Here is a 26,721-nt window from a genome sequence, read left to right as displayed (position 1 = left end):
CAGTACTCCCCAAAGGGCCGCAGGTTGAGATGGGCTCCACGTTCCTTCCCCATCCACCCCTGCCACCGCCCCAATTAACACCCGCTGATGACGATGCCCCCCCCCCCGCTTTGTCCCCCTCCTCATTTTCTCTCCCCCCTGCCCGCAGGGCTCCCCAGCGGCCCGCCGCGCCTTCGTGCCGCAGCTGCGCAGCGGGAAGTTCAACGTTCTGCTCACCACCTACGAGTACATCATCAAGGACAAGCACATCCTCGCCAAGGTCCGCAATTAGCCGCCTCGCGTCGCAATTAGCCCCGCAGCGCCGCCTCATTTGGCGCGGACGTGGGGACCCCCTGGGGGTGCAATGCTGGGGGGCTTTGGGCTCCTTCCAACCCAACCGCGCTGCGATCCCGTGCTCCTGTGATCTTCTGGGACCTTTGCAATCCAACCCAACTGTTCAGTGGTTCGAAGGACCCCCCCCCCAACCCAACTGTGGTCCTTTGGTCTTCAAGGACCCTCCCAGCCCATCCCATGGTTCTGTGACCTTCCAGGACCCCCCCAACCCAACTGTGGTCCTTTGGTCTTCAAGGACCCTCCCTGCCCATTCCATGGTTCTGTGACCTTCCAGGACCCCCCCAACCCAACTGTGGTCCTTTGGTCTTCAAGGACCCTCCCAGCCCATCCCATGGTTCTGTGACCTTCCAGGACCCCCCCAACCCAACTGTGGTCCTTTGGTCTTCAAGGACCCTCCCAACCCATTCCATGGTTCTGTGACCTTCCAGGACCCCCCCAACCCAACTGTGGTCCTTTGGTCTTCAAGGACCCTCCCAGCCCATCCCATGGTTCTGTGACCTTCCAGGACCCTCCCAACCCAACCATTCTGTGGTCCTTTGATCTTCAAGGACCCTCCCAACCCATCCCATGGTTCTGTGACCTTCCAGGACCCCCCCAACCCAACCGTTCTGTGATCCTTTGGTCTTCAAGGACCCTCCCAGCCCATTCCATGGTTCTGTGACCTTCCAGGACTCCCCAACCCAACCATTCTGTGGTCCTTTGATCTTCAAGGACCCTCCCAACCCATGCCATGGTTCTGTTACCTTCCAGGACCCCCCCAACCCAACTGTTCTGTGGTCCTTAGATCTTCAAGGACCCTCCCAACCCATCCCATGGTTCTGTGATCTTTAAGGACTTTCCCAGTCTGACCATTCCAGGGTTCTGTGATCTTCGAGGACCCTTCCACCCCAAACTCAGCCCCATTCCATGGTTCTGTGACCAGTGGGTGGAGGTTCCACAGGAAGTCCTCCAGTAGGTGGAGGTTCCACAGGAAGTCCTCCAGTAGGTGGCGGTTCCACAGGAAGTCCTCCAGTAGGTGGAGGTTCCACAGGAAGTCCTCCCAGTAGGTGGAGGTTCCACAGGAAGTCCTCCCAGTAGGTAGAGGTTCCACAGGAAGTCCTCCCAGTAGGTGGAGGTTCCACAGGAAGTTCTCCAGTAGGTAGAGGTTCCACAGGAAGTCCTCCCAGTAGGTGGAGGTTCCACAGGAAGTTCTCCAGTAGGTGGCGGTTCCACAGGAAGTCCTCCCAGTAGGTAGAGGTTCTACAGGAAGTTCTCCAGTAGGTGGCGGTTCCACAGGAAGTCCTCCCAGTAGGTGGAGGTTCCACAGGAAGTCCTCCAGTAGGTGGAGGCTCCACAGGAAGTCCTCCCAGTAGGTCGAGGTTCCACAGGAAGTTCTCCAGTAGGTGGAGGCTCCACAGGAAGTCCTCCCAGTAGGTCGAGGTTTCACAGGAAGTCCTCCAGTAGGTGGCGGTTCCACAGGAAGTCCTCCAGTAGGTGGCGGTTCCACAGGAAGTCCTCCAGTAGGTGGAGGTTCCACAGGAAGTCCTCCCAGTAGGTGGAGGTTCCACAGGAAGTCCTCCCAGTAGGTAGAGGTTCCACAGGAAGTCCTCCCAGTAGGTGGAGGTTCCACAGGAAGTTCTCCAGTAGGTAGAGGTTCCACAGGAAGTCCTCCCAGTAGGTGGAGGTTCCACAGGAAGTTCTCCAGTAGGTGGCGGTTCCACAGGAAGTCCTCCCAGTAGGTAGAGGTTCTACAGGAAGTTCTCCAGTAGGTGGCGGTTCCACAGGAAGTCCTCCCAGTAGGTGGAGGTTCCACAGGAAGTCCTCCAGTAGGTGGAGGCTCCACAGGAAGTCCTCCCAGTAGGTCGAGGTTCCACAGGAAGTTCTCCAGTAGGTGGAGGCTCCACAGGAAGTCCTCCCAGTAGGTCGAGGTTTCACAGGAAGTCCTCCAGTAGGTGGCGGTTCCACAGGAAGTCCTCCAGTAGGTGGCGGTTCCACAGGAAGTCCTCCAGTAGGTGGAGGTTCCACAGGAAGTCCTCCCAGTAGGTGGAGGTTCCACAGGAAGTCCTCCCAGTAGGTAGAGGTTCCACAGGAAGTCCTCCCAGTAGGTGGAGGTTCCACAGGAAGTTCTCCAGTAGGTAGAGGTTCCACAGGAAGTCCTCCCAGTAGGTGGAGGTTCCACAGGAAGTTCTCCAGTAGGTGGCGGTTCCACAGGAAGTCCTCCCAGTAGGTAGAGGTTCTACAGGAAGTCCTCCAGTAGGTGGCGGTTCCACAGGAAGTCCTCCCAGTAGGTAGAGGTTCCACAGGAAGTCCTCCAGTAGGTGGAGGCTCCACAGGAAGTCCTCCCAGTAGGTCGAGGTTCCACAGGAAGTCCTCCAGTAGGTGGAGGCTCCACAGGAAGTCCTCCCAGTGGATGTCGGCTCTGTGCTGAGTCCTCCCAGTGGGTGTAGGTTGCTCACAGCCGCTCACAAGGACACCCCACGACCTTGGGGTGCCCCCCAGCCCTCTTTCCGGCCCTGACTCCCCGCGGTGCCGTCCCCGCAGATCCGCTGGAAGTACATGATTGTGGACGAGGGGCACCGCATGAAGAACCACCACTGCAAGCTGACCCAGGTGCTGAACACGCACTACGTGGCGCCGCGCCGCCTGCTGCTCACCGGCACCCCGCTGCAGAACAAACTGCCCGAGCTCTGGGCGCTGCTCAACTTCCTGCTGCCCACCATCTTCAAGAGCTGCAGCACCTTCGAGCAGTGGTTCAACGCTCCCTTCGCCATGACCGGGGAGAAGGTGCGTCGCTGGGTCTGAAGGGGGCAGCGTTGGGGTTTGGTGGCCGTCAGTTGGGTTTGGTGGCCATCGGTTGGGTTTGGTGGCCATCAGTTGGGGTTTGGTGGCCATCCACTGGATTTTGGTGGCCTTTCATTGGATTTTGGTGGCCGTCAGTTGGGTTTGGTGGCCGTCAGTTGGGTTTGGTGGCCGTCAGTTGGGGTTTGGTGGCCGTCAGTTTGGTTTGGTGGCCGTCAGTTGGGTTTGGTGGCTGTCAGTTGGGTTTGGTGGCTGTCAGTTGGGGTTTGGTGGCTGTCAGTTGGGTTTGGTGGCCGTCAGTTGGGTTTGGTGGCCGTCAGTTGGGGTTTGGTGGCTGTCAGTTGGGTTTGGTGGCCATCTGTTGGGGTTTGGTGGCCTTTCATTGGATTTTGGTGGCCATCCACTGGATTTTGGTGGCCATCAGTGGGGGTTTGGTGGCCTTTCATTGGATTTTGGTGGCCATCAGTTGGGGTTTGGTGGCCGTCAGTTGGGTTTGGTGGCCATCAGTTGGGTTTGGTGGCTGTCAGTTGGGTTTGGTGGCCATCTGTTGGGGTTTGGTGGCCTTTCATTGGATTTTGGTGGCCATCCACTGGATTTTGGTGGCCATCAGTTGGGGTTTGGTGGCCTTTCATTGGATTTTGGTGGCCATCAGTTGGGGTTTGGTGGCCGTCAGTTGGGTTTGGTGGCCGTCAGTTGGGTTTGGTGGCTGTCAGTTGGGGTTTGGTGGCCTTTCTTTGGATTTTGGTGGCCGTCAGTTGGGTTTGTTGGCCTTTCATTGGATTTTGGTGGCCGTCAGTTGGGTTTGGTGGCCATCCACTGGATTTTGGTGGCCGTCAGTTGGGTTTGGTGGCCTTTCATTGGATTTTGGTGGCCATCCACTGGATTTTGGTGGCCATCAGTTGGGGTTTGGTGGCCTTTCATTGGATTTTGGTGGCCATCAGTTGGGGTTTGGTGGCCGTCAGTTGGGTTTGGTGGCCTTTCATTGGATTTTGGTGGCCATCAGTTGGGGTTTGGTGGCCGTCAGTTGGGTTTGGTGGCTGTCAGTTGGAGTTTGGTGGCCATTCATTGGATTTTGGTGGCCATCAGTTGGGGTTTGGTGGCCGTCAGTTGGGTTTGGTGGCCTTTCTTTGGATTTTGGTGGCCACCTGTTGAGGCTTTGGAGCCCCGGCTCCTGCTGAAGGGTTTCTCTCCCCCAGGTGGATCTGAACGAGGAGGAGACGATTCTGATCATCCGGCGGCTGCACAAAGTGCTGCGGCCATTCCTGCTGCGCCGCCTCAAGAAGGAGGTGGAGGCTCAGCTGCCCGAAAAGGTGACAGCGGGGCTGCGGGGGGGATGTGGGGCTGGGGTGTGGGGCAGGGCTGCGGGGGTGGGAAATGTGGGGCTGGGATGTGGGGCTGGGATGCAAGAGGGGGTGATGTGGGGCTGGGATGTGGGGCTGGGATGCAGGAGGGGGTGATGTGGGGCTGGGATGTGGGGCTGGGATGCAGGAGGGGGTGATGTGGGGCTGGGATGTGGGGCTGGGCTGCAGGAGGGGGTGATGTGGGGCTGGGATGTGGGGCTGGGCTGCAGGAGGGGGTGATGTGGGGCTGGGATGTGGGGCTGGGCTGCAGGAGGCGGTGATGTGGGGCTGGGATGTGAGGCTGGGCTGCAGGAGGGGGTGATGTGGGGCTGGGCTGCAGGAGGCGGTGATGTGGGGCTGGGATGTGGGGCTGGGATGCAGAAGGAGGTGATGTGGGGCTGGGATGTGGGGCTGGGCTGGAGGAGGGGGTGATGTGGGGCTGGGATGCAGGAGGGGATGATGTGGGGCTGGGATGCAGGAGGGGATGATGTGGGGCTGGGCTGCAGGAGGGGGTGATGTGGGGCTGGGATGTGAGGCTGGGCTGGAGGAGGGGGTGATGGGCTGGGATGCAGGAGGGGATGATGTGGGGCTGGGCTGCAGGAGGGGGTGATGTGGGGCTGGGCTGCAGGAGGAGGTGATGTGGGGCTGGGATGTGGGGCTGGGCTGCAGAAGGAGGTGATGTGGGGTTGGGCTGCACGAGGGGGTGATGTGGGGCTGGGATGTGGGGCTGGGCTGCAGCTGGAGAAGGACTGGGGCCAAGCTTTGGTGCCACGCTGCAAGAGGAAGGATTTGATGCTGGGTTTCAGCACCGGGCGGCAGAAGATGTGGGGCGGGGATCTGGGGCCAGGATCTGGGGCCAGGCTGCGGGAAGGGAAGACGCGGGGCCAGGACCTGGGGTTGGGCTCGGCCCCACCTCCCCCCGCCCCAAATCCCATCCACAGGACTGAGCCCCCCGTCCCCCCCCCCCCCCCGCAGGTGGAATACGTCATCAAATGCGACATGTCGGCCCTGCAGCGCGTGCTGTACCGCCACATGCAGGCCAAGGGGGTGCTGCTGACCGACGGCTCCGAGAAGGACAAGAAGGTTGGGGGGCGGTGGGGGGCGACGGGGGGGAGGGGGGGTGGGATTCCATGGGGCCGGGGCGGGGGGGGGGGGGGGGGGGAATTCCATAGGGCTGTGGGGGGGGAGATATTGCATAGAGCCATAGCAGGGGGGTGGGATTCCATAGGGCTGTGGGGGAGAGATATTGCATAGGGCCATAGCAGGGGGGTGGGATTCCATAGGGCCGGGGTGGGGGGCTATTCTGGGGGGGGTATTCCATAGGGCTGTGGGGGGGGATGGGATTCCATAGAGCCAATAGGGGGGTGGGATTCCATGGGGCCAATAGGGGGATGGGATTCCATGGGGCCAATAGGGGGGTGGGATTCCATAGAGCCAATAGGGGGGTGGGATTCCGTGGGGCCAATAGGGGGGTGGGATTCCATGGGGCCAATAGGGGGGTGGGATTCCATGGGGCCAATAGGGGGGTGGGATTCCATGGGGCCAATAGGGGGGTGGGATTCCGTGGGGCCAATAGGGGGGTGGGATTCCATGGGGCCAATAGGGGGGTGGGATTCCGTGGGGCCAATAGGGGGGTGGGATTCCATGGGGCCAATAGGGGGGTGGGATTCCATGGGGCCAATAGGGGGATGGGATTCCATAGAGCCAATAGGGGGGTGGGATTCCATGGGGCCAATAGGGGGGTGGGATTCCATGGGGCCAATTGGGGGGTGGGATTCCATGGGGCCAATAGGGGGGTGGGATTCCATAGGGCCAGTAGGGGGGTGGGATTCCATAGAGCCAATAGGGGGGTGGGATTCCATGGGGCCAATTGGGGGGTGGGATTCCATAGGGCCAGTAGGGGGGTGGGATTCCATGGGGCCAATAGGGGGGTGGGATTCCATAGGGCCAATAGGGGGGTGGGATTCCATGGGGCCAATAGGGGGTGGGATTCCATGGGGCCAATAGGGGGGTGGGATTCCGTGGGGCCAATTGGGGTTGGGATTCCATGGGGCCAATTGGGGGGTGGGATTCCATGGGGCCAATTGGGGGGTGGGATTCCATGGGGCCACCGCTGCGCTTCCCTGGGCCACCAGACGGCACTGGCAGGCAATGAACTCATTAAAAACCCTTTGAGTTCATTAAAATCTGGAGGAGACCCCCGCGGTTCCTCTGCCCCTCCCCCATCTCCCCCCCCCCCACTAACGAGGCCGCGGTTCGTCAGCGCCCGTCGTTAATTGCGCTGCTCACGCAGGGTAAAGGCGGAACCAAGACGCTGATGAACACCATCATGCAGCTGCGTAAGATCTGCAACCACCCCTACATGTTCCAGCACATCGAGGTCAGCCAGCGGCGCTGCGGCCCCGTGTCCCCACGTCCCTGCGTGTCCCCACGTCCCTGCGTGTCCCCATGTCCCCATGTCCGTGCGTGTCCCCATGTCCCTGTGTGTCCCCACATCCCTGCGTGTCCCCACGTCCCTCTGTGTCCCCATGTCCCTCTGTGTCCCCACGTCCCTCTGTGTCCCCGTGTCCCCATGTCCCTGTGTGTCCCCACGTCCCTCTGTGTCCCCACGTCCCTCTGTGTCCCCGTGTCCCCATGTCCCTGCGTGTCCCCATGTCCCCATGTCCGTGCGTGTCCCCATGTCCCTCTGTGTCCCCACGTCCCTGCGTGTCCCCACGTCCCTCTGTGTCCCCATGTCCCTCTGTGTCCCCACGTCCCTCTGTGTCCCTGCGTGTCCCCACGTCCCTCTGTGTCCCCACGTCCCTCTGTGTCCCCATGTCCCCATGTCCCTGCGTGTCCCCATGTCCCTCTGTGTCCCCACATCCCTGCGTGTCCCTATGTCCCTCTGTGTCCCTGTGTGTCCCCATGTCCCTCTGTGTCCCTGTGTGTCCCCATGTCCCTGCGTGTCCCCACGTCCCTCTGTGTCCCTGTGTGTCCCCATGTCCCTCTGTGTCCCTGTGTGTCCCCATGTCCCTGCGTGTCCCCACGTCCCTCTGTGTCCCTGCGTGTCCCCATGTCCCTCTGTGTCCCTGTGTGTCCCCACATCCCTGCGTGTCCCCATGTCCCTCTGTGTCCCTGTGTGTCCCCACGTCCCTCTGTGTCCCCACGTCCCTGTGTGTCCCTCTGTGTCCCCACGTCCCTCTGTGTCCCCACGTCCCTGTGTGTCCCTGTGTGTCCCCACATCCCTCTGTGTCCCCATGTCCCTCTGTCCCTGTGTGTCCCCATGTCTCACGTCGTTTTGTGTCCCCATGTCCCCATGTCCCCATGTCCCCATGTCCCCATATCCCTGTGTCACCACGTCCCCACGTCCCTGTGTGTCCCCATATCCCCGTGTCACCACGTCCCCATGCCTCTGTGTGTCCCCATGTCCCTCTGTCCCCATGTCCCTCTGTCCCTGTGTGTCCCCATGTCCCCGTGTCGCCCTGTCCCCATGTCCCTGTGTCCCCATAACTGCATGTCCCCATGTCACTATTTCCCTGTGTCACTCTGTCCCCACGTCCCCGCATCTGCATGTCCTGTGTCCCCGTCACTGTATCTGTGTCCCCGTGTCCCTGTGTCCCCGTGTGTCCTCCACCCCTGTGTGTCCCCATGTCCCCAGTGTCCCCTGTCCCCCTGTCCCCGTGTCACTGTGTCCTTATGTCTGCATGCCCCCATGTCCCCATGTCACTGTGTGTCCCTGTGCCACCCTGTCCTCATGTGGCTGTGTCACCACGTCTGCACATCACTGTGTCCCCGTGTCCCCGCGTGTCCCCCTTTCCCGGTGTCATTATGGCACTGTCCCCACGTCCCCACGTCCCCTTGTCCCCACGTCCCCACGTCCCCACGTCCCCTTGTCCCCACGTGGCACTGCTTTGTCCCCAAGTCCTCCAGCTGCTCCCACGGAACGAGGAGCTCACATCCCGTGTCACAGTGGTGTCCCCTGGGGGTGGCTCTGGATGCTGAGCGCTGCGGTGCTGCAGTTCTGCATTGCTGTGGGGCTGCATTGCTGCAGTTCTGCATTGCTGCAGTTCTGCATTGCTGCGGTTCTGCAGTGTTGTGGTGCTCAGTTCTGCATTGCTGCAGTTCTGCATTGCTGCAGTTCTGCGTTTGTGCAGTGCTGTGATGCTCAGTTCTGCATTGCTGCAGTTCTGCATTGCTGCAGTTCTGCATTGCTGTGGGGCTGCATTGCTTCAGTTCTGCATTGCTGCAGTTCTGCGGTTCTGCAGTGTTGTGCTCAGTTCTGCATTGCTGCAGTTCTGCATTGCTGCAGTTCTGCATTGCTGCACTGCTGTGGTGCTCAGTTCTGCATTGCTGCAGTTCTGCATTGCTTCAGTTCTGCGGTTGTGCAGTGCTGTGGTGCTCAGTTCTGCATTGCTGCAGTTCTGCATTGCTGCAGTTCTGCGGTTCTGCAGTGCTGTGGTGCTCAGTTCTGCATTGCTGCAGTTCTGCGGCTCTGCGTTGCTGCGGCTCTGCATTGCTGCTCTGACCCCTTCCCCCCCGCTGCCGTTGCAGGAATCCTTCTCGGAGCACCTCGGCTTCACAGGCGGCATCGTGCAGGGGTGAGTGCCGCTGCTCATTAACGGCCGGGGGGCGCCGCTCGTTAGCGGCCCTCGCTAACGACCCTGCAGCGCCGCGGCGCAGCTCTCCGCCCCCGATGCTGACCCCTCTGCCCCCCCCCCAGGCTGGATCTGTACCGCGCCTCCGGCAAGTTTGAGCTGCTGGATCGCATCCTGCCCAAGCTGCGCGCCACCAACCACAAGGTGCTGCTCTTCTGCCAGATGACGTCGCTGATGACCATCATGGAGGATTATTTCGCCTACCGGGGCTTCAAGTACCTGCGGCTGGACGGTGGGTGCAGCGCCGGGGCTGGGGGGGTGCCGAGGGCCTCGGGGGGGGGCAGGAACTGCACCGCGTGGGGGCAGCGGTGCTGCACAGGGATAGAAGCGTCGCAGAGCTGCATCGGTGCTGTGCAGGGGCAGGAACATCACGGAGATGCAACGGTGCTGCACAGAGCGGTGCTGTAAACTGCACTGCGTGGATGCAGCGGTGCTGCACAGAGCCATAAACGTCCCAGAGATGCATCGGTGCTGCGCAGACCCATAAACCTAATGGAAATGCATCGGTGCTGCACAGAGCGGTGCTGTAAACTGCACTGCGTGGATGCAGCGGTGCTGCACAGAGCCATAAACATCCCAGAGCTGCATCGGTGCTGTGTAGGGACAGGAACATCACAGAAATGCAACGGTGCTGCACAGAGCGGTGCTGTAAACTGCACTGTGTGGATGCAGCGGTGCTGCACAGAGCCATAAACATCCCAGAGCTGCATCAGTGCTGTGCAGGGGCAGGAACATCACGGAAGTGCACCGGTGCTGCACAGAGCGGTGCTGTAAACTGCACTGCGTGGATGCATTGGTGCTGTGCAGGGACATAAACATCACAGAGCTGCATCGGTGCTGCACAGAGCAGTGCTATAAACTGCACTACTTGGATGCATTGGTGCTGCACAGAGCCATAAACATCACAGGAATGCATTGGTGCTGCGCAGACCCATAAACCTAATGGAAATGCATCGGTGCTGCACAGAGCAGTGCTATAAACTGCACTGTGTGGATGCAGCGGTGCTGTGCAGGGATAGAAACGTCACAGAGCTGCATCGGTGCTGTGCAGAGCTCAGAGACACAAACAGCGCTGCATGAATGCATTGGTGCTGCGTGGAGACAAACAGCACTGCATGCATCGGTGCTGCACGGAGGCGCAGACATCACAGAAACGCATCGGTGCTGCTCAGAGCTCAGGGTCACAAACAGCACCGCATGCATCGGTGCTGCACGGGGGTCATAAACAGCACCGCATGCATCGGTGCTGTGCAGGGACACAAAGGCCGTAGGGATGCATCGGTGCAGCGCAGAGCAGGGCTGGAAACCTGACAGAAGCGCATGGGCGCAGCTCAGAGCAGAGGGGGGAACGTTGCAGCAGGAAGGCGGACGGACGGACGGACGGACAGACAGGCAGACCGATGGACAGACTGACGGCCAGGCAGACAGGACGCAGTTGTGCCCTCGTGCCCGGCTGCAGCCGCCATTGCTCAGCTCCTGCAGCGCCGCTGAGGCCGTGGGCGCAAAGCGTGACCAAAATGGGGGTTTCTGACCCCAAAAGCTCTTTATTTACGGATTTATTGGGGCACGGCGTGGACTGGTGGGGGCTGGGCTGCACCAGGCAGGACCCGGACCTGCAGTGCTCCTCATTCGCTCATTAAGGTCATTTCCTCCCAACCATCCCGTGGTTCTGTGATCTTCCAGGACCTTCCCAACCCATCCCGTGGTTCTGTGATCTTCCAGGACCTTCCCAACCCAACCCGTGGTTCTGTGATCTTCCAGGACCTTCCCAACCCATCCCGTGGTTCTGTGATCTTCCAGGACCTTCCCAACCCAACCCGTGGTTCTGTGATCTTCCAGGACCTTCCCAACCCATCCCGTGGTTCTGTGATCTTCCAGGACCTTCCCAACCCAACCCGTGGTTCTGTGATCTTCCAGGACCTTCCCAACCCAACCCAACCACCCCATGGTTCTGTGATCTTCCAGGACCTTCCCAACCCAACCTGTGCTTCTGTGATCTTCCAGGACGTTTCCAACCATCCCATGGTTCTGTGATCTTCCAGGACCTTCCCAACCCCATCCCATGGTTCTGTGATCTTCCAGGACCTTCCCAACCCATCATTATTTTGTGACAGTTCTGTGATCTTTAGGGACTTTTCCAGCCCAGTCGTACGGCTCTGTGACCTTCAAGGACCCTCCCAACCCCACTCAACTTTTCCATGGTTCTGTAACCTTTCAGGACCCTTCCAATTCCACAATTTTGACCTTCAAGGACCCTTCCAACCCCTCCCATGCTTCTGTGACCTTCAAGAACCTTTCCATGCTTCTATACTCTTCCAGGACCCTTCCAACCCCACCCCACGCTCTTGTGACCTTCCAGGACCCTTCCAATGCCCCCATTCTTGTCCTCCATGACCCTCCCAATCCATCCCATGCTTCTGTGACCTTCCAGGACCCTTCCAACCCCACCCCACAGCTCTGTGACCTTCCAGGACCCTTCCACCCCCCTCTTGTCCCTCCATCCCTCCCCCATCCATGCTCCCCCCATCCCATGGCTTTCCTACCTTCCAGGACCTTTCCAACCCAACCACCCCACGGCTTTCTGACCTCCCGGAACCCTTCCATCCACCCTCCATCCCTCCCCCATCCACGCCCCGCCATCCCGCCCCGTTCTCGCAGCGCCCCCCGCCGGCTGAATGCGGAACTGCGGCCGTGCGTTGCAGGGACCACGAAGGCGGAGGATCGCGGGATGCTGCTGAAGACGTTCAACGAGCCGGGCTCCGAGTATTTCATCTTCCTGCTGAGCACGAGGGCGGGCGGGCTGGGCCTCAACCTGCAGTCTGCCGACACCGTCATCATCTTCGACAGCGACTGGAACCCGCACCAGGTACGGCCGGCCGCCCGCTAACGAGCTCGGTAGGGCTGACGACCCTGCGGTCCAACGCTGCTGAAGGGAAGCCCGGACCCCAGGGCCAACGATGGAGGAGAGCCCAGAGCCCCCCACGCTGCTCTTAATGAGCTCGTTACCCCTAATGACCCCGCGCTGGGGGTCCTGGGCCCCTGATCCTGGTGCTGTGCCCACCTGGGTCACCCCCTGCGCCTGCTTCCACGGGGGGAGGCTGGAGGAGAGCCGGAGCCCGATGGCCGGCGATGGAGGAGAGCCGGAGCCCCACTCTTAATGAGCTCATTAAGCCTAACGACCCCACGCTGGGGGTCCCAGCTCCACCGCTTCTCCTGGTCCTGCTTCCAGTGGGGGGGAGAGGGGGGGCTAAGAGGAGCCCAGGCCCCATTTCTAACGATGGAGGAGACCCAGAGCCCCACATTCTGTGTTAATGAGCTCGTTACCCCTAACGACCCCACGCTGGGGGTCCTGGGCCCCTGATCCTGGTGCTGTGCCCACCTGGGTCACCCCCTGCGCCTGCTTCCACGGGGGGAGGCTGGAGGGAGGCCAGAGCCCGATGGCCGGCGATGGAGGAGAGCCGGAGCCCCGCTCCCTGCTGTTAATGAGCTCGTTACCCCTAACGACCCCACGCTGGGGGTCCCAGCCCTCTGCTCCTTCCAGCTCTGCGCCCACCTGGCGTCAACCTCTGCGCCTGCTTCCGCTGGGGGAGGCTGGAGGAGAGCCCAGCCCACCCGCTTAATGAGCTCATTACGCCTAACGACCTCTTGCTGGGGGTCCCCGCCCCCCCTCCCCCCGTTCCTCCCAGCTGTGCGCCCACCAGGGCTGCTGTTAATGAGCTCGTTACCCCTAATGACCCCACGCCGGGGGTCCCAGCCCCCTTTTCTTCCTGGTGCTGCGCCCACCTGGCCGCCGTCCGGCCCTGCTTCCATTGGGGGCTGGAGGAGAGCCCGGAGCTTAAGCGGTGCTGTTAATGAGCTCATTAAGCCTAATGGCCCCACTCCGAGGCTCCCAGCTCACCCTGGGGTCACCGTTGGCCCTGCTTCCATTGGGGGGGGGGGCTGAAGAGAAGCCCAGACTCCATTTCTAACGATGGAGGAGACCCAGAGCCCCACATTCTGTGTTAATGAGCTCGTTACCCCTAACGACCCCACGCTGGGGGTCCCAGCCCTCTGCTCCTCCTGGTGCTGTGCCCACCTGGGTCACCCCCTGCGCCTGCTTCCACTGGGGGAGGCTGGAGGAGAGCCGGAGCCCGATGGCCGACGATGGAGGAGAGCCGGAGCCCCACTCTTAATGAGCTCATTAAGCCTAACGACCTCACGCTGGGGGTCCCAGCCCCACCGCTCCTCCTGGCCCTGCTTCCAGTGGGGGGGAGAGGGGGGGCTAAGAGGAGCCCAGGCCCCATTTCTAACGATGGAGGAGACCCAGAGCCCCCCACGCTGCTCTTAATGAGCTCGTTACCCCTAATGACCCCACGCTGGGGGTCCTGAGCCCCTGATCCTGGTGCTGTGCCCACCTGGGTCACCCCCTGCGCCTGCTTCCATGGGGGGAAACTGGAGGGAGGCTGGGACCCCAAGGCTGACGATGGAAAAGAGCCCAGAGCCCCACATTCTGTGTTAATGAGCTCGTTACCCCTAACGACCCCACGCTGGGGGTCCCAGCCCCACCGCTCCTCCTGGCCCTGCTTCCAGTGGGGGGGGGGGGTTGAAGAGAAGCCCAGGCCCCATTTCTAACGATGGAGGAGACCCAGAGCCCCACTCACTGCTGTTAATGAGCTCGTTACCCCTAACGACCCCACGCTGGGGGTCTCCGCCCCCTCCCCCTGCAGCTCTGCACCCACCCCGTCCTCACCCCCAGCCCGCAGCCTCCCCACCCCCCACTGGACGGCAGCAGCCCCTTCGTCCCCCCGCGTCCCCTCACGCAGCCCCAGGGGGGGCTTTGAGGACCCCCCCCCACCGCAAGCAGCCGCTGATTGCTGTCACCCCCCCCCCCCCGCAGGACCTGCAGGCCCAGGACCGGGCGCATCGCATCGGGCAGCAGAACGAGGTGCGCGTCCTGCGCCTCTGCACCGTCAACAGCGTGGAGGAGAAAATCCTGGCGGCCGCCAAATACAAACTGAACGTGGACCAGAAGGTGATCCAGGCCGGGATGTTCGACCAGAAGTCGTCCAGCCACGAGCGGCGCGCCTTCCTGCAGGCCATCCTGGAGCACGAGGAGCAGGACGAGGTACGGCGCGGCGCTGCGGCGCCGCAGGGCTGCTGGGGGGCGGGGGGGGGCTGCGCTGATGGCGGTGCTGCGGTGCTGCGGTGCTGCGCTGATGGCGGTGATGCAGGGACGGCACTGGTGGTGGTGCTGCAGTGCTGCACTGATGGCAGTGATGCAGGGATGGCACTGATGGTGGGGATGCAGGGATGGCACTGATGGTGGTGATGCAGTGCTGCACTGATGGCGGTGCTGCAATGATGGCGGTGATGCAGGGACGGCACTGGTGGTGGTGATGCAGTGCTGCAGTGATGGCGGTGATGCAGGGACGGCACTGGTGGTGGTGATGCAGTGCTGCACTGATGGCGGTGCCACGGTGCTGCAGTGATGGCGGTGATGCAGTGCTGCACTGATAGCGGTGCCGCGGTGCTGCAGTGATGGTGGTGCTGCAGGGACGGCACTGGTGGTGGTGATGCAGTGCTGCAGTGATGGTGGTGATGCAGTGCTGCACTGATGGCGGTGCTGCACTGATGGCGGTGCCGCGGTGCTGCAGTGATGGTGGTGATGCAGGGACGGCACTGGTGGTGTTGATGCAGTGCTGCACTGATGGCGGTGCCGCGGTGCTGCAGTGATGGTGGTGATGCAGGGATGGCACTGGTGGTGGTGATGCAGTGCTGCAGTGATGGTGGTGATGCAGGGATGGCACTGGTCGTGGTGCTGCGGTGCTGCAGTGATGGTGGTGATGCAGGGACGGCACTGGTCGTGGTGATGCAGTGCTGCACTGATGGCGGTGATGCAGTGCTGCAGTGGTGGCGGTGCCGCGGTGCTGCAGGGATGGTGGTGCTGCAGGGATGGCACTGGTGGTGGTGATGCAGTGCTGCGCTGATGGTGGTGCTGCAGGGACGGCACTGATGGCAGTGCTGCAGTGATGGCGGTGCTGCAGTGCTGCACTGATGGCGGTGCTGCAGGGATGGCACTGGTGGTGGTGATGCAGTGCTGCAGTGATGGCAGTGATGCAGGGATGGCACTGGTGGTGGTGATGGCGTTGATGCAGTGCTGCAGTGATGGCGGTGCTGCAGTGATGGCACTGGTGGCAGTGCTGCATTGCTGCACTGATGATGGTGATGGCGGTGCTGCAGTCGTGGCGGTGATGCAGGGATGCAGTGCTGCACTGATGGCAGTGCTGCAGGGATGGCACTGATGGCGGTGCTGCATTGCTGCACTGATGACGGTGATGGCGGTGCTGCGGTGCTGCAGGGATGGCGGTGATGCAGGGATGCAGTGCTGCACTGATGGTGCTGCAGGGTTGGTGGTGCTGGCGATGCTGCAGTGCTGCGGTGCTGCGGTGCTGGCGATGCTGTGGCGATGGCAGTGGTGCGGTGCCGGTGGGGCTGCACTGATGCGGTGCTGGCGGTGCTGGTGGTGATGCAGCGCAGCGGTGCTGGTGGTGATGCAGCGCGGCGGTGCTGGTGGTGATGCAGCGCTGCGGTGCTGGTGGTGCTGGAGGGGTTGCACCAATATGGCGCTGGCGGTGCTGGTGGTGCTGTGGTGCTGATGGTGGCAATGTTGCACCCATGTGGTGCTGGTGGTGCTGCGGTGCTGGCGGGGCTGCAGTGATGCGGTGCTGGTGGTGCTGCGGTGCTGGCGGTGCTGGCGGGGCTGCAGTGCTGCGGTGCTGGCGATGCTGTTGGGGCTGCACTGATGCGGTGCTGGTGGTGCTGCGGTGCTGGCGATGCTGCAGGGATTCGGTGCTGCGGTGCTGGCGATGCTGCACTGATGCGGTGCTGGTGGTGCTGTGGTGCTGGTGGTGCTGTTGGGGCTGCAGTGATGCGGTGCTGCGGTGCTGGCGATGCTGCGGTGCTGGCGATGCTGCAGCGATGCGGTGCTGCGGTGCTGGCGGTGCTGTTGGGGCTGCACTGATGCGGTGCTGGCGGTGCTGTTGGGGCTGCAGCGTTGCGGTGCTGCGGTGCCTCGCCGTGGCCCCACGGGCAGCGTTGCGGGTCGGGCGGCGCCGCGCCCACGGCCGGCGTTGGTGCGAGGCGGTGGCGGCGGCGGCGGCAGAGCGGAGCGGAGCGGCGGCCCGGTCGGACTGAAGTGCTGTATTTAAATCCACAGAGCCGCTACGGCGCGGGCGGCGGCGGCGGCGGCGGCGGCGGCACCTCCACCCTTTGCCTGAGCGCTGAGCCGGAGGAACCGCCTCTGAAGGTGAGAGGGCCGCTCCGCCTCCACGCCCCTGCGCTCCTCCGGCCCCGCCGCCGCGCCCCGCTCAGCGCCGCCCGCGCCCCCCGGCCCCCCCCCGGCAGCCCCCGGCCCGGCACCCGTCGCAGCGCCTCAGCGCCGCAGCGCCGCCGTCGGACGGTCGCGGCGTCGGCTCAGAACCGCCCCCCCCGACCCCTCCTCTCTCCCCCGAATCCCACTTTGGATCCCCCCCCCCCCGCCGCCCCCCACCCGCCCCCCCAAAACGAAAAAGCCTCCCCCGCCCCGCCGCTCAGCGCCGCTCTTTTGGCTCTGGCAGGAGGAGGACGAGGTGCCCGACGACGAGACGGTGAACCAGATGATCGCCAGGCACGAGGAGGAGTTCGACCTCTTCATGGTGAGCTGGGGGCACCAAGGGGGGGGGGGAGGGGTCTGGGGGTGCCCCTTCGTGGCGGGCACCGGGAGGGATCTGCATGGCCGTGGTGGGATGGGAGGGGTGGGATCCACAGGGCTGTGATGGATGGGATCCACATGGCTGTGATGGATGGGATCCACGTGGCTGTGATGGAAGGGATCCACAGGGCTGTGATGGAAGGGATCCACAGGGCTGTGATGGATGGGATCCACGTGGCTGTGATGGAAGGGATCCACGTGGCTGTGATGGAAGGGATCCACAGGGCTGTGATGGAAGGGATCCACGTGGCTGTGATGGATGGGATCCACGTGGCTGTGATGGAAGGGATCCACAGGGCTGTGATGGAAGGGATCCACGTGGCTGTGATGGAAGGGACCCACGAGGCTGTGATGGAAGGGATCCACGTGGCTGTGATGGAAGGGATCCACGTGGCTGTGATGGAAGGGATCCACAGGGCTGTGATGGAAGGGATCCACGTGGCTGTGATGGAAGGGATCCACGTGGCTGTGATGGAAGGGATCCACGTGGCTGTGATGGAAGGGATCCACAGGGCTGTGATGGATGGGATCCACAGGGCTGTGATGGAAGGGATCCACGTGGCTGTGATGGAAGGGATCCACGTGGCTGTGATGGATGGGATCCACAGGGCTGTGATGGATGGGATCCACGTGGCTGTGATGGATGGGATCCACGTGGCTGTGATGGAAGGGATCCACAGGGCTGTGATGGAAGGGATCCACAGGGCTGTGATGGATGGGATCCACGTGGTTGTGATGGAAGGGATCCACGTGGCTGTGATGGATGGGATCCACAGGGCTGTGATGGAAGGGATCCACGTGGCTGTGATGGATGGGATCCACGTGGCTGTGATGGAAGGGATCCACAGGGCTGTGATGGATGGGATCCACAGGGCTGTGATGGAAGGGATCCACGTGGCTGTGATGGATGGGATCCACGTGGCTGTGATGGAAGGGATCCACAGGGCTGTGATGGAAGGGATCCACAGGGCTGTGATGGATGGGATCCACAGGGCTGTGATGGAAGGGATCCACGTGGCTGTGATGGAAGGGATCCACGTGGCTGTGATGGATGGGATCCACGTGGCTGTGATGGAAGGGATCCACAGGGCTGTGATGGATGGGATCCACAGGGCTGTGATGGATGGGATCCACGTGGCTGTGATGGAAGGGATCCACAGGGCTGTGATGGAAGGGATCCACGTGGCTGTGATGGATGGGACCCACGTGGCTGTGATGGAAGGGATCCACGTGGCTGTGATGGAAGGGATCCACAGGGCTGTGATGGATGGGATCCACAGGGCTGTGATGGATGGGATCCACGTGGCTGTGGTGGGAGGGATCCACGTGGCTGTGATGGATGGGATCCACAGGGCTGTGATGGATGGGATCCACGTGGCTGTGGTGGGAGGGATCCACGTGGCTGTGATGGATGGGACCCACGTGGCTGTGATGGAAGGGATCCACGTGGCTGTGATGGATGGGATCCACAGGGCTGTGATGGATGGGATCCACAGGGCTGTGATGGATGGGATCCACGTGGCTGTGGTGGGAGGGATCCACGTGGCTGTGATGGAAGGGATCCACGTGGCTGTGATGGATGGGATCCACAGGGCTGTGATGGATGGGATCCACGTGGCTGTGATGGAAGGGATCCACAGGGCTGTGATGGAAGGGATCCACGTGGCTGTGATGGATGGGACCCACGTGGCTGTGATGGAAGGGATCCACGTGGCTGTGATGGAAGGGATCCACAGGGCTGTGATGGATGGGATCCACAGGGCTGTGATGGATGGGATCCACGTGGCTGTGGTGGGAGGGATCCACGTGGCTGTGATGGATGGGATCCACAGGGCTGTGATGGATGGGATCCACGTGGCTGTGGTGGGAGGGATCCACGTGGCTGTGATGGATGGGACCCACGTGGCTGTGATGGAAGGGATCCACGTGGCTGTGATGGATGGGATCCACAGGGCTGTGATGGATGGGATCCACAGGGCTGTGATGGATGGGATCCACGTGGCTGTGGTGGGAGGGATCCACGTGGCTGTGATGGAAGGGATCCACGTGGCTGTGATGGATGGGATCCACAGGGCTGTGATGGATGGGATCCACGTGGCTGTGATGGAAGGGATCCACGTGGCTGTGATGGATGGGATCCACGTGGCTGTGATGGAAGGGATCCACAGGGCTGTGGTGGGAGGGATCCACGTGGCTGTGATGGAAGGGATCCACGTGGCTGTGATGGAAGGGATCCACGTGGCTGTGATGGATGGGATCCACGTGGCTGTGATGGAAGGGATCCACAGGGCCGTGATGGAAGGGATCCACGTGGCTGTGATGGAAGGGATCCACAGGGCTGTGATGGAAGGGATCCACGTGGCTGTGATGGAAGGGATCCACAGGGCTGTGATGGAAGGGATCCACAGGGCTGTGATGGAAGGGATCCACGTGGCTGTGATGGAAGGGATCCACGTGGCTGTGATGGAAGGGATCCACAGGGCTGTGATGGAAGGGACCCACATGGCTGTGATGGAAGGGATCCACGTGGCTGTGATGTTAGGGATCCACGTGGCTGCGATGGATGGGATCCACAGGGCTGTGATGGATGGGATCCACAGGGCTGTGATGGAAGGGATCCATGTGGCTGTGATGGATGGGATCCACGTGGCCGTGATGGAAGGGATCCACAGGGCTGTGATGGAAGGGATCCACGTGGCTGTGGTGGGAGGGATCCACGTGGCTGTGATGGATGGGATCCACAGGGCTGTGAATGAAGGGATCCACAGGGCTGTGATGGATGGGATCCACGTGGCTGTGGTGGAAGGGATCCACGTGGCTGTGATGGATGGGATCCACAGGGCTGTGAATGAAGGGATCCACGTGGCTGTGATGGAAGGGATCCACGTGGCTGTGAATGAAGGGGATCCACAGGGCTGTGATGGATGGGATCCACGTGGCTGTGATGGAAGGGATCCACGTGGCTGTGAATGAAGGGGATCCACAGGGCTGTGATGGATGGGATCCACGTGGCTGTGATGGATGGGACCCACGTGGCTGTGATGGAAGGGATCCACAGGGCTGTGATGGAAGGGATCCACGTGGCTGTGAATGAAGGGATCCACAGGGCTGTGATGGATGGGATCCACAGGGCTGTGATGGAAGGGATCCACGTGGCTGTGATGGAAGGGATCCACGTGGCTGTGAATGAAGGGATCCACGTGGCTGTGATGGATGGGATCCACGTGGCTGTGATGGAAGGGATCCACAGGGCTGTGATGGATGGGATCCACAGGGCTGTGATGGAAGGGATCCACGTGGCTGTGATGGAAGGGATCCACGTGGCTGTGAATGAAGGGATCCACGTGGCTGTGATGGAAGGGACCCATGAGGCTGTGGTGGGAGGGATCCACATGGCCGTGATGGAATGGATCCTCGTGGCTGTGATGGAAGGGACCCACATGGCTGTGATGGACGGGATCCACGTGGCCGTGGTGGAAGGGATCCACGTGGCCGTGCTGAGTGCCATCAGGGCTCTGCCTGTTCTTGGTGAGGGCTGGGAGCAGCAGGGGGTCGTGGGGAGGGGCTCCACCTGGTGGCAGGGAGGGCTGCCGCCTGTTTGTGGTGAGGGGTGCTGCCTGTTATTGGGGAGACCGGGGGGCCACAGTGAGGGCTGCGGGCTGCTGGCAGGGAGCACCAGGAGGTTCACGGTGAGGGGCTCCTCCTGTTAATGGTGAGGGGCTTCCATTGATGGTGAGGGGCTTCCATTGATGGTGAGGGGCTTCTGTTGATGGTGAGGGGCTCCTCCTGTTGGCGGTGAGGGGCTTCCATTGATGGTGAGGGGCTCCTCCTGTTGATGGTGAGGGGCTTCCATTGATGGTGAGGGGCTTCTGTTGGTGGTGAGGGGCTTCTGTTGATGGTGAGGGGCTTCTGTTGGTGTTGAGGGGCTTCCATTGCTGTTGAGGAGCTTCCATTGATGGTAAGGGGCTTCCATCGATGGTGAGGGGCTTCTGTTGATGGTGAGGGGCTTCCATTGATGGTGAGGGGCTTCCATTGATGATGAGGGGCTTCCATTGATGGTGAGAGGCTTCTATTGGTGGTGAGGGGCTTCCATTGATGGTGAGGGGTTTCTGTTGGTGGTGAGGGGCTTCCATTGGTGGTGAGGGGCTTCCATTGGTGGTGAGGGGCTTCTGCTGGTGGTGAGGGGCTTCCATTGATGGTGAGGGGCTTCCATTGATGGTGAGGGGCTTCTGTTGATGGTGAGGGGCTTCCATTGGTGGTGAGGGGCTTCTATTGGTGGTGAGGGGCTTCCATTGATGGTGAGGGGCTTCCATTGGTGGTGAGGGGCTTCCATTGGTGGTGAGGGGCTTCTATTGGTGGTGAGGGGCTTCCATTGATGGTGAGGGGCTTCCATTGGTGGTGAGGGGCTTCCATTGGTGGTGAGGGGCTCCTCCTGTTGCTGAGGGGCTCCACGTGTTCAGGGTGCGCATGAGGTGCTGCTCTGCCTGCTGGTGGTGGGCGGTTCTGCTGCGCTGCTCCAAACCCCCAACGGAACCCCCCGACCCCCAGTCCTGGCCCCAGAGGGGGGCAGAAGGGACCTCTGGTTCCCCCTCCCTCGTCACCCCTGCGGTCACATCCAGGGGGGTGAGATGAGACCCCACCTCTGCTCTGGGTGGTGTGTTCTGTTGGGAACCCACTGGGAACCCATTGAGGAACCCATTGGGAACCCACTGGGAACCCATTGGGAACTCATGGGAAATCCATTGGGAACCCCTTGTGGAACCTATTGGAAATCCATTGGGAACCTATTGGGAACCCATTGAGGAACCCATTAGGAACCCATTGAGGAACCCATTGGGAACCCATTGAGGAACCCATTGGGAACCCATTGAGGAACCCATTAGGAACCCATTGGGAACCCATTGAGGAACCCATTGAGGAACCCATTGGGAACCCATTGAGGAACCCATTAGGAACCCATTGGGAACCCATTGAGGAACCCATTGAGGAACCCATTGGGAACCCATTGAGGAACCCATTAGGAACCCATTGGGAACCCATTGAGGAACCCATTGGGAACCCATTAGGAACCCATTAGGAACCCATTGAGGAACCCATTGAGGAACCCATTGGGAACCCATTGAGGAACCCATTGAGGAACCCATTGAGGAACCCATTGAGGAACCCATTGGGAACCCATTGGGAACCCATTGAGGAACCCATTGGGAGCTCATTGGAAATCCATTGGAAATCCATTGGAAATCCATTGGAAATTCATTGGGAACCCATTGAGAACTCATTTAGGAACCCGTTGGGAATCCATTGGGAACCCATTGGGAAACTGTTGGGAAACCCATTGGGGAACCTGTTGGGACCCCATTGGGAGCTCATTGGGGAAGCCATTGGGAACCCACTGGAAATCCATTGGGAAACTATTGGAAAACCCATTGGGAACTCATGGGAAATCCATTGGGAACCCATTGGGAACCCACTGGAAATCCATTGGGAACTCATTGGGAACCCATTGGGGAACCATTGGGAACCCATTGGGAACACCCTGGAAATCCCATTGAGAACCCATTGGAAATCCATTGGGAACCCATTGGGAGCTCATTGGGGAAGCCATTGGGAATCCATTGGGAACCCATTGGGAACCTATTGAGAACTCATTCAGGAACCCGTTGGGGAACTATTGGGAACCCATTGGGAACGCCCTGGAAATCCCATTGAGAACCCATTGGAAATCCATTGGGAAACTATTGGGAAACCTGTTGGGAACCCATTGGAAATCCATTGGGAGCTTATTGGGAACCCACTGGAAATCCATTGGGAACCCATTGGGAGCTCATTGGGAAACCTGTTGGGAACTCATTAGGGACCCATTGGGAACCCACTGGAAATCCGTTGGGAACTCATTAGGAACCCATTGGGTTCCCATTGGGAACGCCCTGGAAATCCCATTGAGAACCCATTGGGAGCTCATTGGGAAACCTGTTGGGAACCCATTGGAAATCCATTGGGAACCCATTGGGAACCCCTGGAAATCCCATTGGGAACCCATTGGAAGTGGCCCCCACCCCACTGTGGCCCCATCCGCTTCCCACCAGGCCCCAGTCTGGGCCCACAGCCCAACTCCGTGTGTGGGGTCGGGGTCTCAGAGCATTTGGGGCGCTCTGAAAGCATTGGGGGTTTTGGGGGGGAGAGGGGGGATGGAGGCGCAGCGGGGGGGACATCGCTGTGTCATTGTCACCCCCCTGTGGGAGGGATCCCCAAATAGAGGGGGGACACCCCGGGGGGGGTCACTGAAACAGAGCGGGGAAAGTCCTTGCAAATAGGGGGGAGATCCTAAATAGTGAATGGGGTCCTGAGAAGGGAGGGGAGAGGCCCTAAAATGGGGTGGAAGCCCCCGAAAATAGAGGGGAGGTTTCTGGAAGAGCCCCCCAAAATGGGGGGGGGGACAAAAGAGGGGCGGCTCAGCAGCAGGAGGGCCGGTCCCCAAAGGGGACAGAGGGGAGTTGGGGGTCGGGGGGGGACCCCCATTGCGATGCTCGTTAGCGGGGCCGGGCGGGCGCAGGCCTAACGAGCCCCCCCACCCCCCCCCATTCATCCCAGGGGGGGCTGTGGGTTGGGGGCAGCTCTGCTACTGCGCCCCATGGGGACGGCCTGAGCTCTGCGCCCCGATGTCCCCATAGGGCACCGTGTCCCCAATGTCCCCAATGTCCCCATAGGGCACCGCGTCCCCAGTGTCCCCAATGTCCCCATAGGGCACCGCGTCCCCAGTGTCCCCATAGGGCACCGTGTCCCCAATGTCCCCATAGGGCACCGTGTCCCCAGTGTCCCCAATGTCCCCATAGGGCACCGTGTCCCCAGTGTCCCCAATGTCCCCATAGGGCACCGCGTCCCCAATGTCCCCAATGTCCCCATAGGGCACCGCGTCCCCAGTGTCCCCATAGGGCACCGTGTCCCCAATGTCCCCATAGGGCACCGCGTCCCCAGTGTCCCCATAGGGCACCGCGTCCCCAATGTCCCCATAGGGCACCGCGTCCCCAGTGTCCCCATAGGGCACCGTGTCCCCAATGTCCCCATAGGGCACCACGTCCCCAGTGTCCCCATAGGGCACCGTGTCCCCAATGTCCCCAATGTCCCCATAGGGCACCGCGTCCCCAGTGTCCCCATAGGGCACCGTGTCCCCAATGTCCCCATAGGGCACCACGTCCCCAGTGTCCCCATAGGGCACCGTGTCCCCAGTGTCCCCAATGTCCCCATAGGGCAACGCGTCCCCAATGTCCCCATAGGGCACCGTGTCCCCAGTGTCCCCAATGTCCCCATAGGGCAACGCGTCCCCAATGTCCCCATAGGGCACCGTGTCCCCAGTGTCCCCAATGTCCCCATAGGGCACCGCGTCCCCAGTGTCCCCATAGGGCACCGTGTCCCCAATGTCCCCAATGTCCCCATAGGGCACCGCGTCCCTAATGTCCCCATAGGGCACCACGTCCCCATTGTCCCCATAGGGCACCGCGTCCCCAGTGTCCCCAATGTCCCCATAGGGCACTGCGTCCCCAATGTCCCCAATGTCCCCATAGGGCACCGCGTCCCCAATGTCCCCAATGTCCCCATAGGGCACCGCGTCCCCAGTGTCCCCATAGGGCACCGTGTCCCCAATGTCCCCATAGGGCACCGCGTCCCCAGTGTCCCCATAGGGCACCGTGTCCCCAATGTCCCCATAGGGCACCGCGTCCCCAGTGTCCCCATAGGGCACCGTGTCCCCAATGTCCCCAGTGTCCCCATAGGGCACTGTGTCCCCAGTGTCCCCATAGGGCACCGCGTCCCCAATGTCCCCAGTGTCCCCATAGGGCACCGCATCCCCAGTGTCCCCATAGGGCACCGTGTCCCCAATGTCCCCAGTGTCCCCATAGGGCACTGTGTCCCCAGTGTCCCCATAGGGCACCGCATCCCCAATGTCCCCAGTGTCCCCATAGGGCACCGCATCCCCAGTGTCCCCATAGGGCACTGCGTCCCCAATGTCCCCAATGTCCCCATAGGGCACCGCGTCCCCAATGTCCCCAATGTCCCCATAGGGCACCGCGTCCCCAGTGTCCCCATAGGGCACCGTGTCCCCAATGTCCCCATAGGGCACCGCGTCCCCAGTGTCCCCATAGGGCACCGTGTCCCCAATGTCCCCATAGGGCACCGCGTCCCCAGTGTCCCCATAGGGCACCGTGTCCCCAATGTCCCCAGTGTCCCCATAGGGCACTGTGTCCCCAGTGTCCCCATAGGGCACCGCGTCCCCAATGTCCCCAGTGTCCCCATAGGGCACCGCATCCCCAGTGTCCCCATAGGGCACCGTGTCCCCAATGTCCCCAGTGTCCCCATAGGGCACCGCGTCCCCAATGTCCCCAATGTCCCCATAGGGCACCGCATCCCCAATGTCCCCAGTGTCCCCATAGGGCACCACGTCCCCAATGTCCCCAATGTCCCCATAGGGCACCGTGTCCCCAGTGTCCCCAGTGTCCCCATAGGGCACCACGTCCCCAATGTCCCCAATGTCCCCATAGGGCACCGTGTCCCCAGTGTCCCCAGTGTCCCCATAGGGCACCGCGTCCCCAGTGTCCCCTAAAGACCCCACGTCCCCCATGAAGGACACCGTGTCCCCATGGCCCTGTGCCCCAGAGGCACCCCTGCAAGGGGGCTGTGTCCCCGCTGTGTCCCCTGAAGACGCTGTGACCCCACTGTGACCCCCTCTGCCCCCCCCCAGGGACACCGGTGTGTCCCCAGTGCCCCCGAGGGCACCTCGTCCCTGCAGTGTCCCCAATGTCCCCAAGGACACCACGTTGTCCCTGCCCCCCCAGGGTCACCAGGTCCCCACGGTGTCCCCGAGGACACAACGTCCCCCCTGCGCTCCCGAGGCCACCGTGTCCCCATGGTGTCCCCATGGTGTCCCCAAGGCCACCCAAACCCCCCAGTGCCCCCAGCTCCACCCCATCCCCACGGCATCCCCAGTGTCCCCAAGGCCACCGTGTCCCCTCGGTGTCCCCAAGGCCACCAAACCCCCCAGCGCCCTCAAGTCCCCCCTGTGCCCCCCGGCGCCCCCAAGGCCACCCCATCCCCACAGCATCCCGAGGCCACCATGTCCCCACAGTGTCCCCGGTGTCCCCTAGGCCCCCCAGGGCCACCACACCCCCACAGTGTCCCCAACCCTGCCTCATCCCAATGTCCCACAGTGCCTCCAAGGCCACCAGTGTCCCCAAGGTCCCTCGTGCCCCCTGGTGCCCCCAACCCTCCCCATCCCCCACTGTCCCCAAGGTCGCCAAACCCCCCCCAGTGCCCCCAACCCCATGCCGTCCCCAGTGGCCCCAAGGCCACCACGTCCCCCCAGTGCCCCCAATCTCCCCCCAACCCCCTCCCGGATGCCCCCAACTCCCCCCATCCCCACGTCCCCCCAGTGCCCCCCATCTCCCCCCCACCCCCTCCCGGATGCCCCCAACCCCCCCATCTCCCCAGTGCCACCAACCCCCCCATCCTCACAGCATCCCCAGTGCCCCCAGGGTCACCACATCCCCCCAGTGTCCCCAAGCTCCCCCCGACCCCCCCTGGATGCCCCCAACCCCCCCCCATCCTCACAGCATCCCCAGTGCCCCCAAGGTCACCACGTCTCCCCAGTGCCCCCAAGCAGCCCCCCCCCCATATGCCCCCCCAACCCTCCGTCCCCCCCCAGTGCCCCCGAGATCACCACATCCCCCCCGTGCCCCTAAGCTCCCCCCCCCCCGATGCCCCCAACCCCCCGTCCCCCCCAGTGCCCCCAAGGCCACCACGTCCCCCCAGTGCCCCCAACCTCCCCCCCCCCAGTGCCGCCAAGCTCCCCCCCCCCCGATGCCCCCAACCCCCCGTCCCCCCCAGTGCCCCCGAGGTCACCACATCCCCCCAGTGC

General features: G+C 62.0%; 2 protein-coding genes across 8 annotated transcripts in view; both read left to right on the top strand.

The window, feature by feature from the left end:
• The window catches only part of SMARCA4 (SWI/SNF related BAF chromatin remodeling complex subunit ATPase 4), a 55,115-nt gene that overhangs the window by 19,040 nt on the left and 9,354 nt on the right, over positions 1-26,721 (top strand). For 4 of the 7 annotated variants that reach the window (XM_085215380.1, XM_085215379.1, XM_085215378.1 and 1 more), the window contains 10 exons: positions 149-259; positions 2,854-3,096; positions 4,308-4,421; positions 5,427-5,534; positions 6,745-6,831; positions 8,982-9,028; positions 9,151-9,317; positions 11,788-11,951; positions 13,962-14,189; positions 16,681-16,758. In XM_085215380.1, the coding sequence (XP_085071506.1) occupies positions 149-259; positions 2,854-3,096; positions 4,308-4,421; positions 5,427-5,534; positions 6,745-6,831; positions 8,982-9,028; positions 9,151-9,317; positions 11,788-11,951; positions 13,962-14,189; positions 16,681-16,758 (1,347 nt within the window). Of the gene's footprint in view, positions 1-148; positions 260-2,853; positions 3,097-4,307; positions 4,422-5,426; positions 5,535-6,744; positions 6,832-8,981; positions 9,029-9,150; positions 9,318-11,787; positions 11,952-13,961; positions 14,190-16,280; positions 16,371-16,680; positions 16,759-26,721 lie in introns of all 7 variants that reach the window. The other 3 variants (XM_085215375.1, XM_085215374.1, XM_085215376.1) reach the window with 1 other exon arrangement.
• Positions 20,120-26,545, top strand: LOC146541905 (uncharacterized). Its single transcript, XM_085215382.1, has 4 exons — positions 20,120-20,342; positions 23,945-25,228; positions 25,597-26,170; positions 26,509-26,545. Exons 1-4 carry the CDS (start codon positions 20,120-20,122, stop codon positions 26,543-26,545), a joined length of 2,118 nt encoding a protein of 705 aa, XP_085071508.1.

The sequence above is a fragment of the Meleagris gallopavo genome, unplaced genomic scaffold (genome assembly GCF_905368555.1).
Source record: "Meleagris gallopavo unplaced genomic scaffold, MGAL_WU_HG_1.1 scaffold_23, whole genome shotgun sequence".
Classification (NCBI taxonomy): domain Eukaryota; kingdom Metazoa; phylum Chordata; class Aves; order Galliformes; family Phasianidae; genus Meleagris; species Meleagris gallopavo.
The sequence above is the reverse complement of the archived record's forward strand: the minus strand, read 5'-3'. Positions and strand labels throughout refer to the sequence as shown.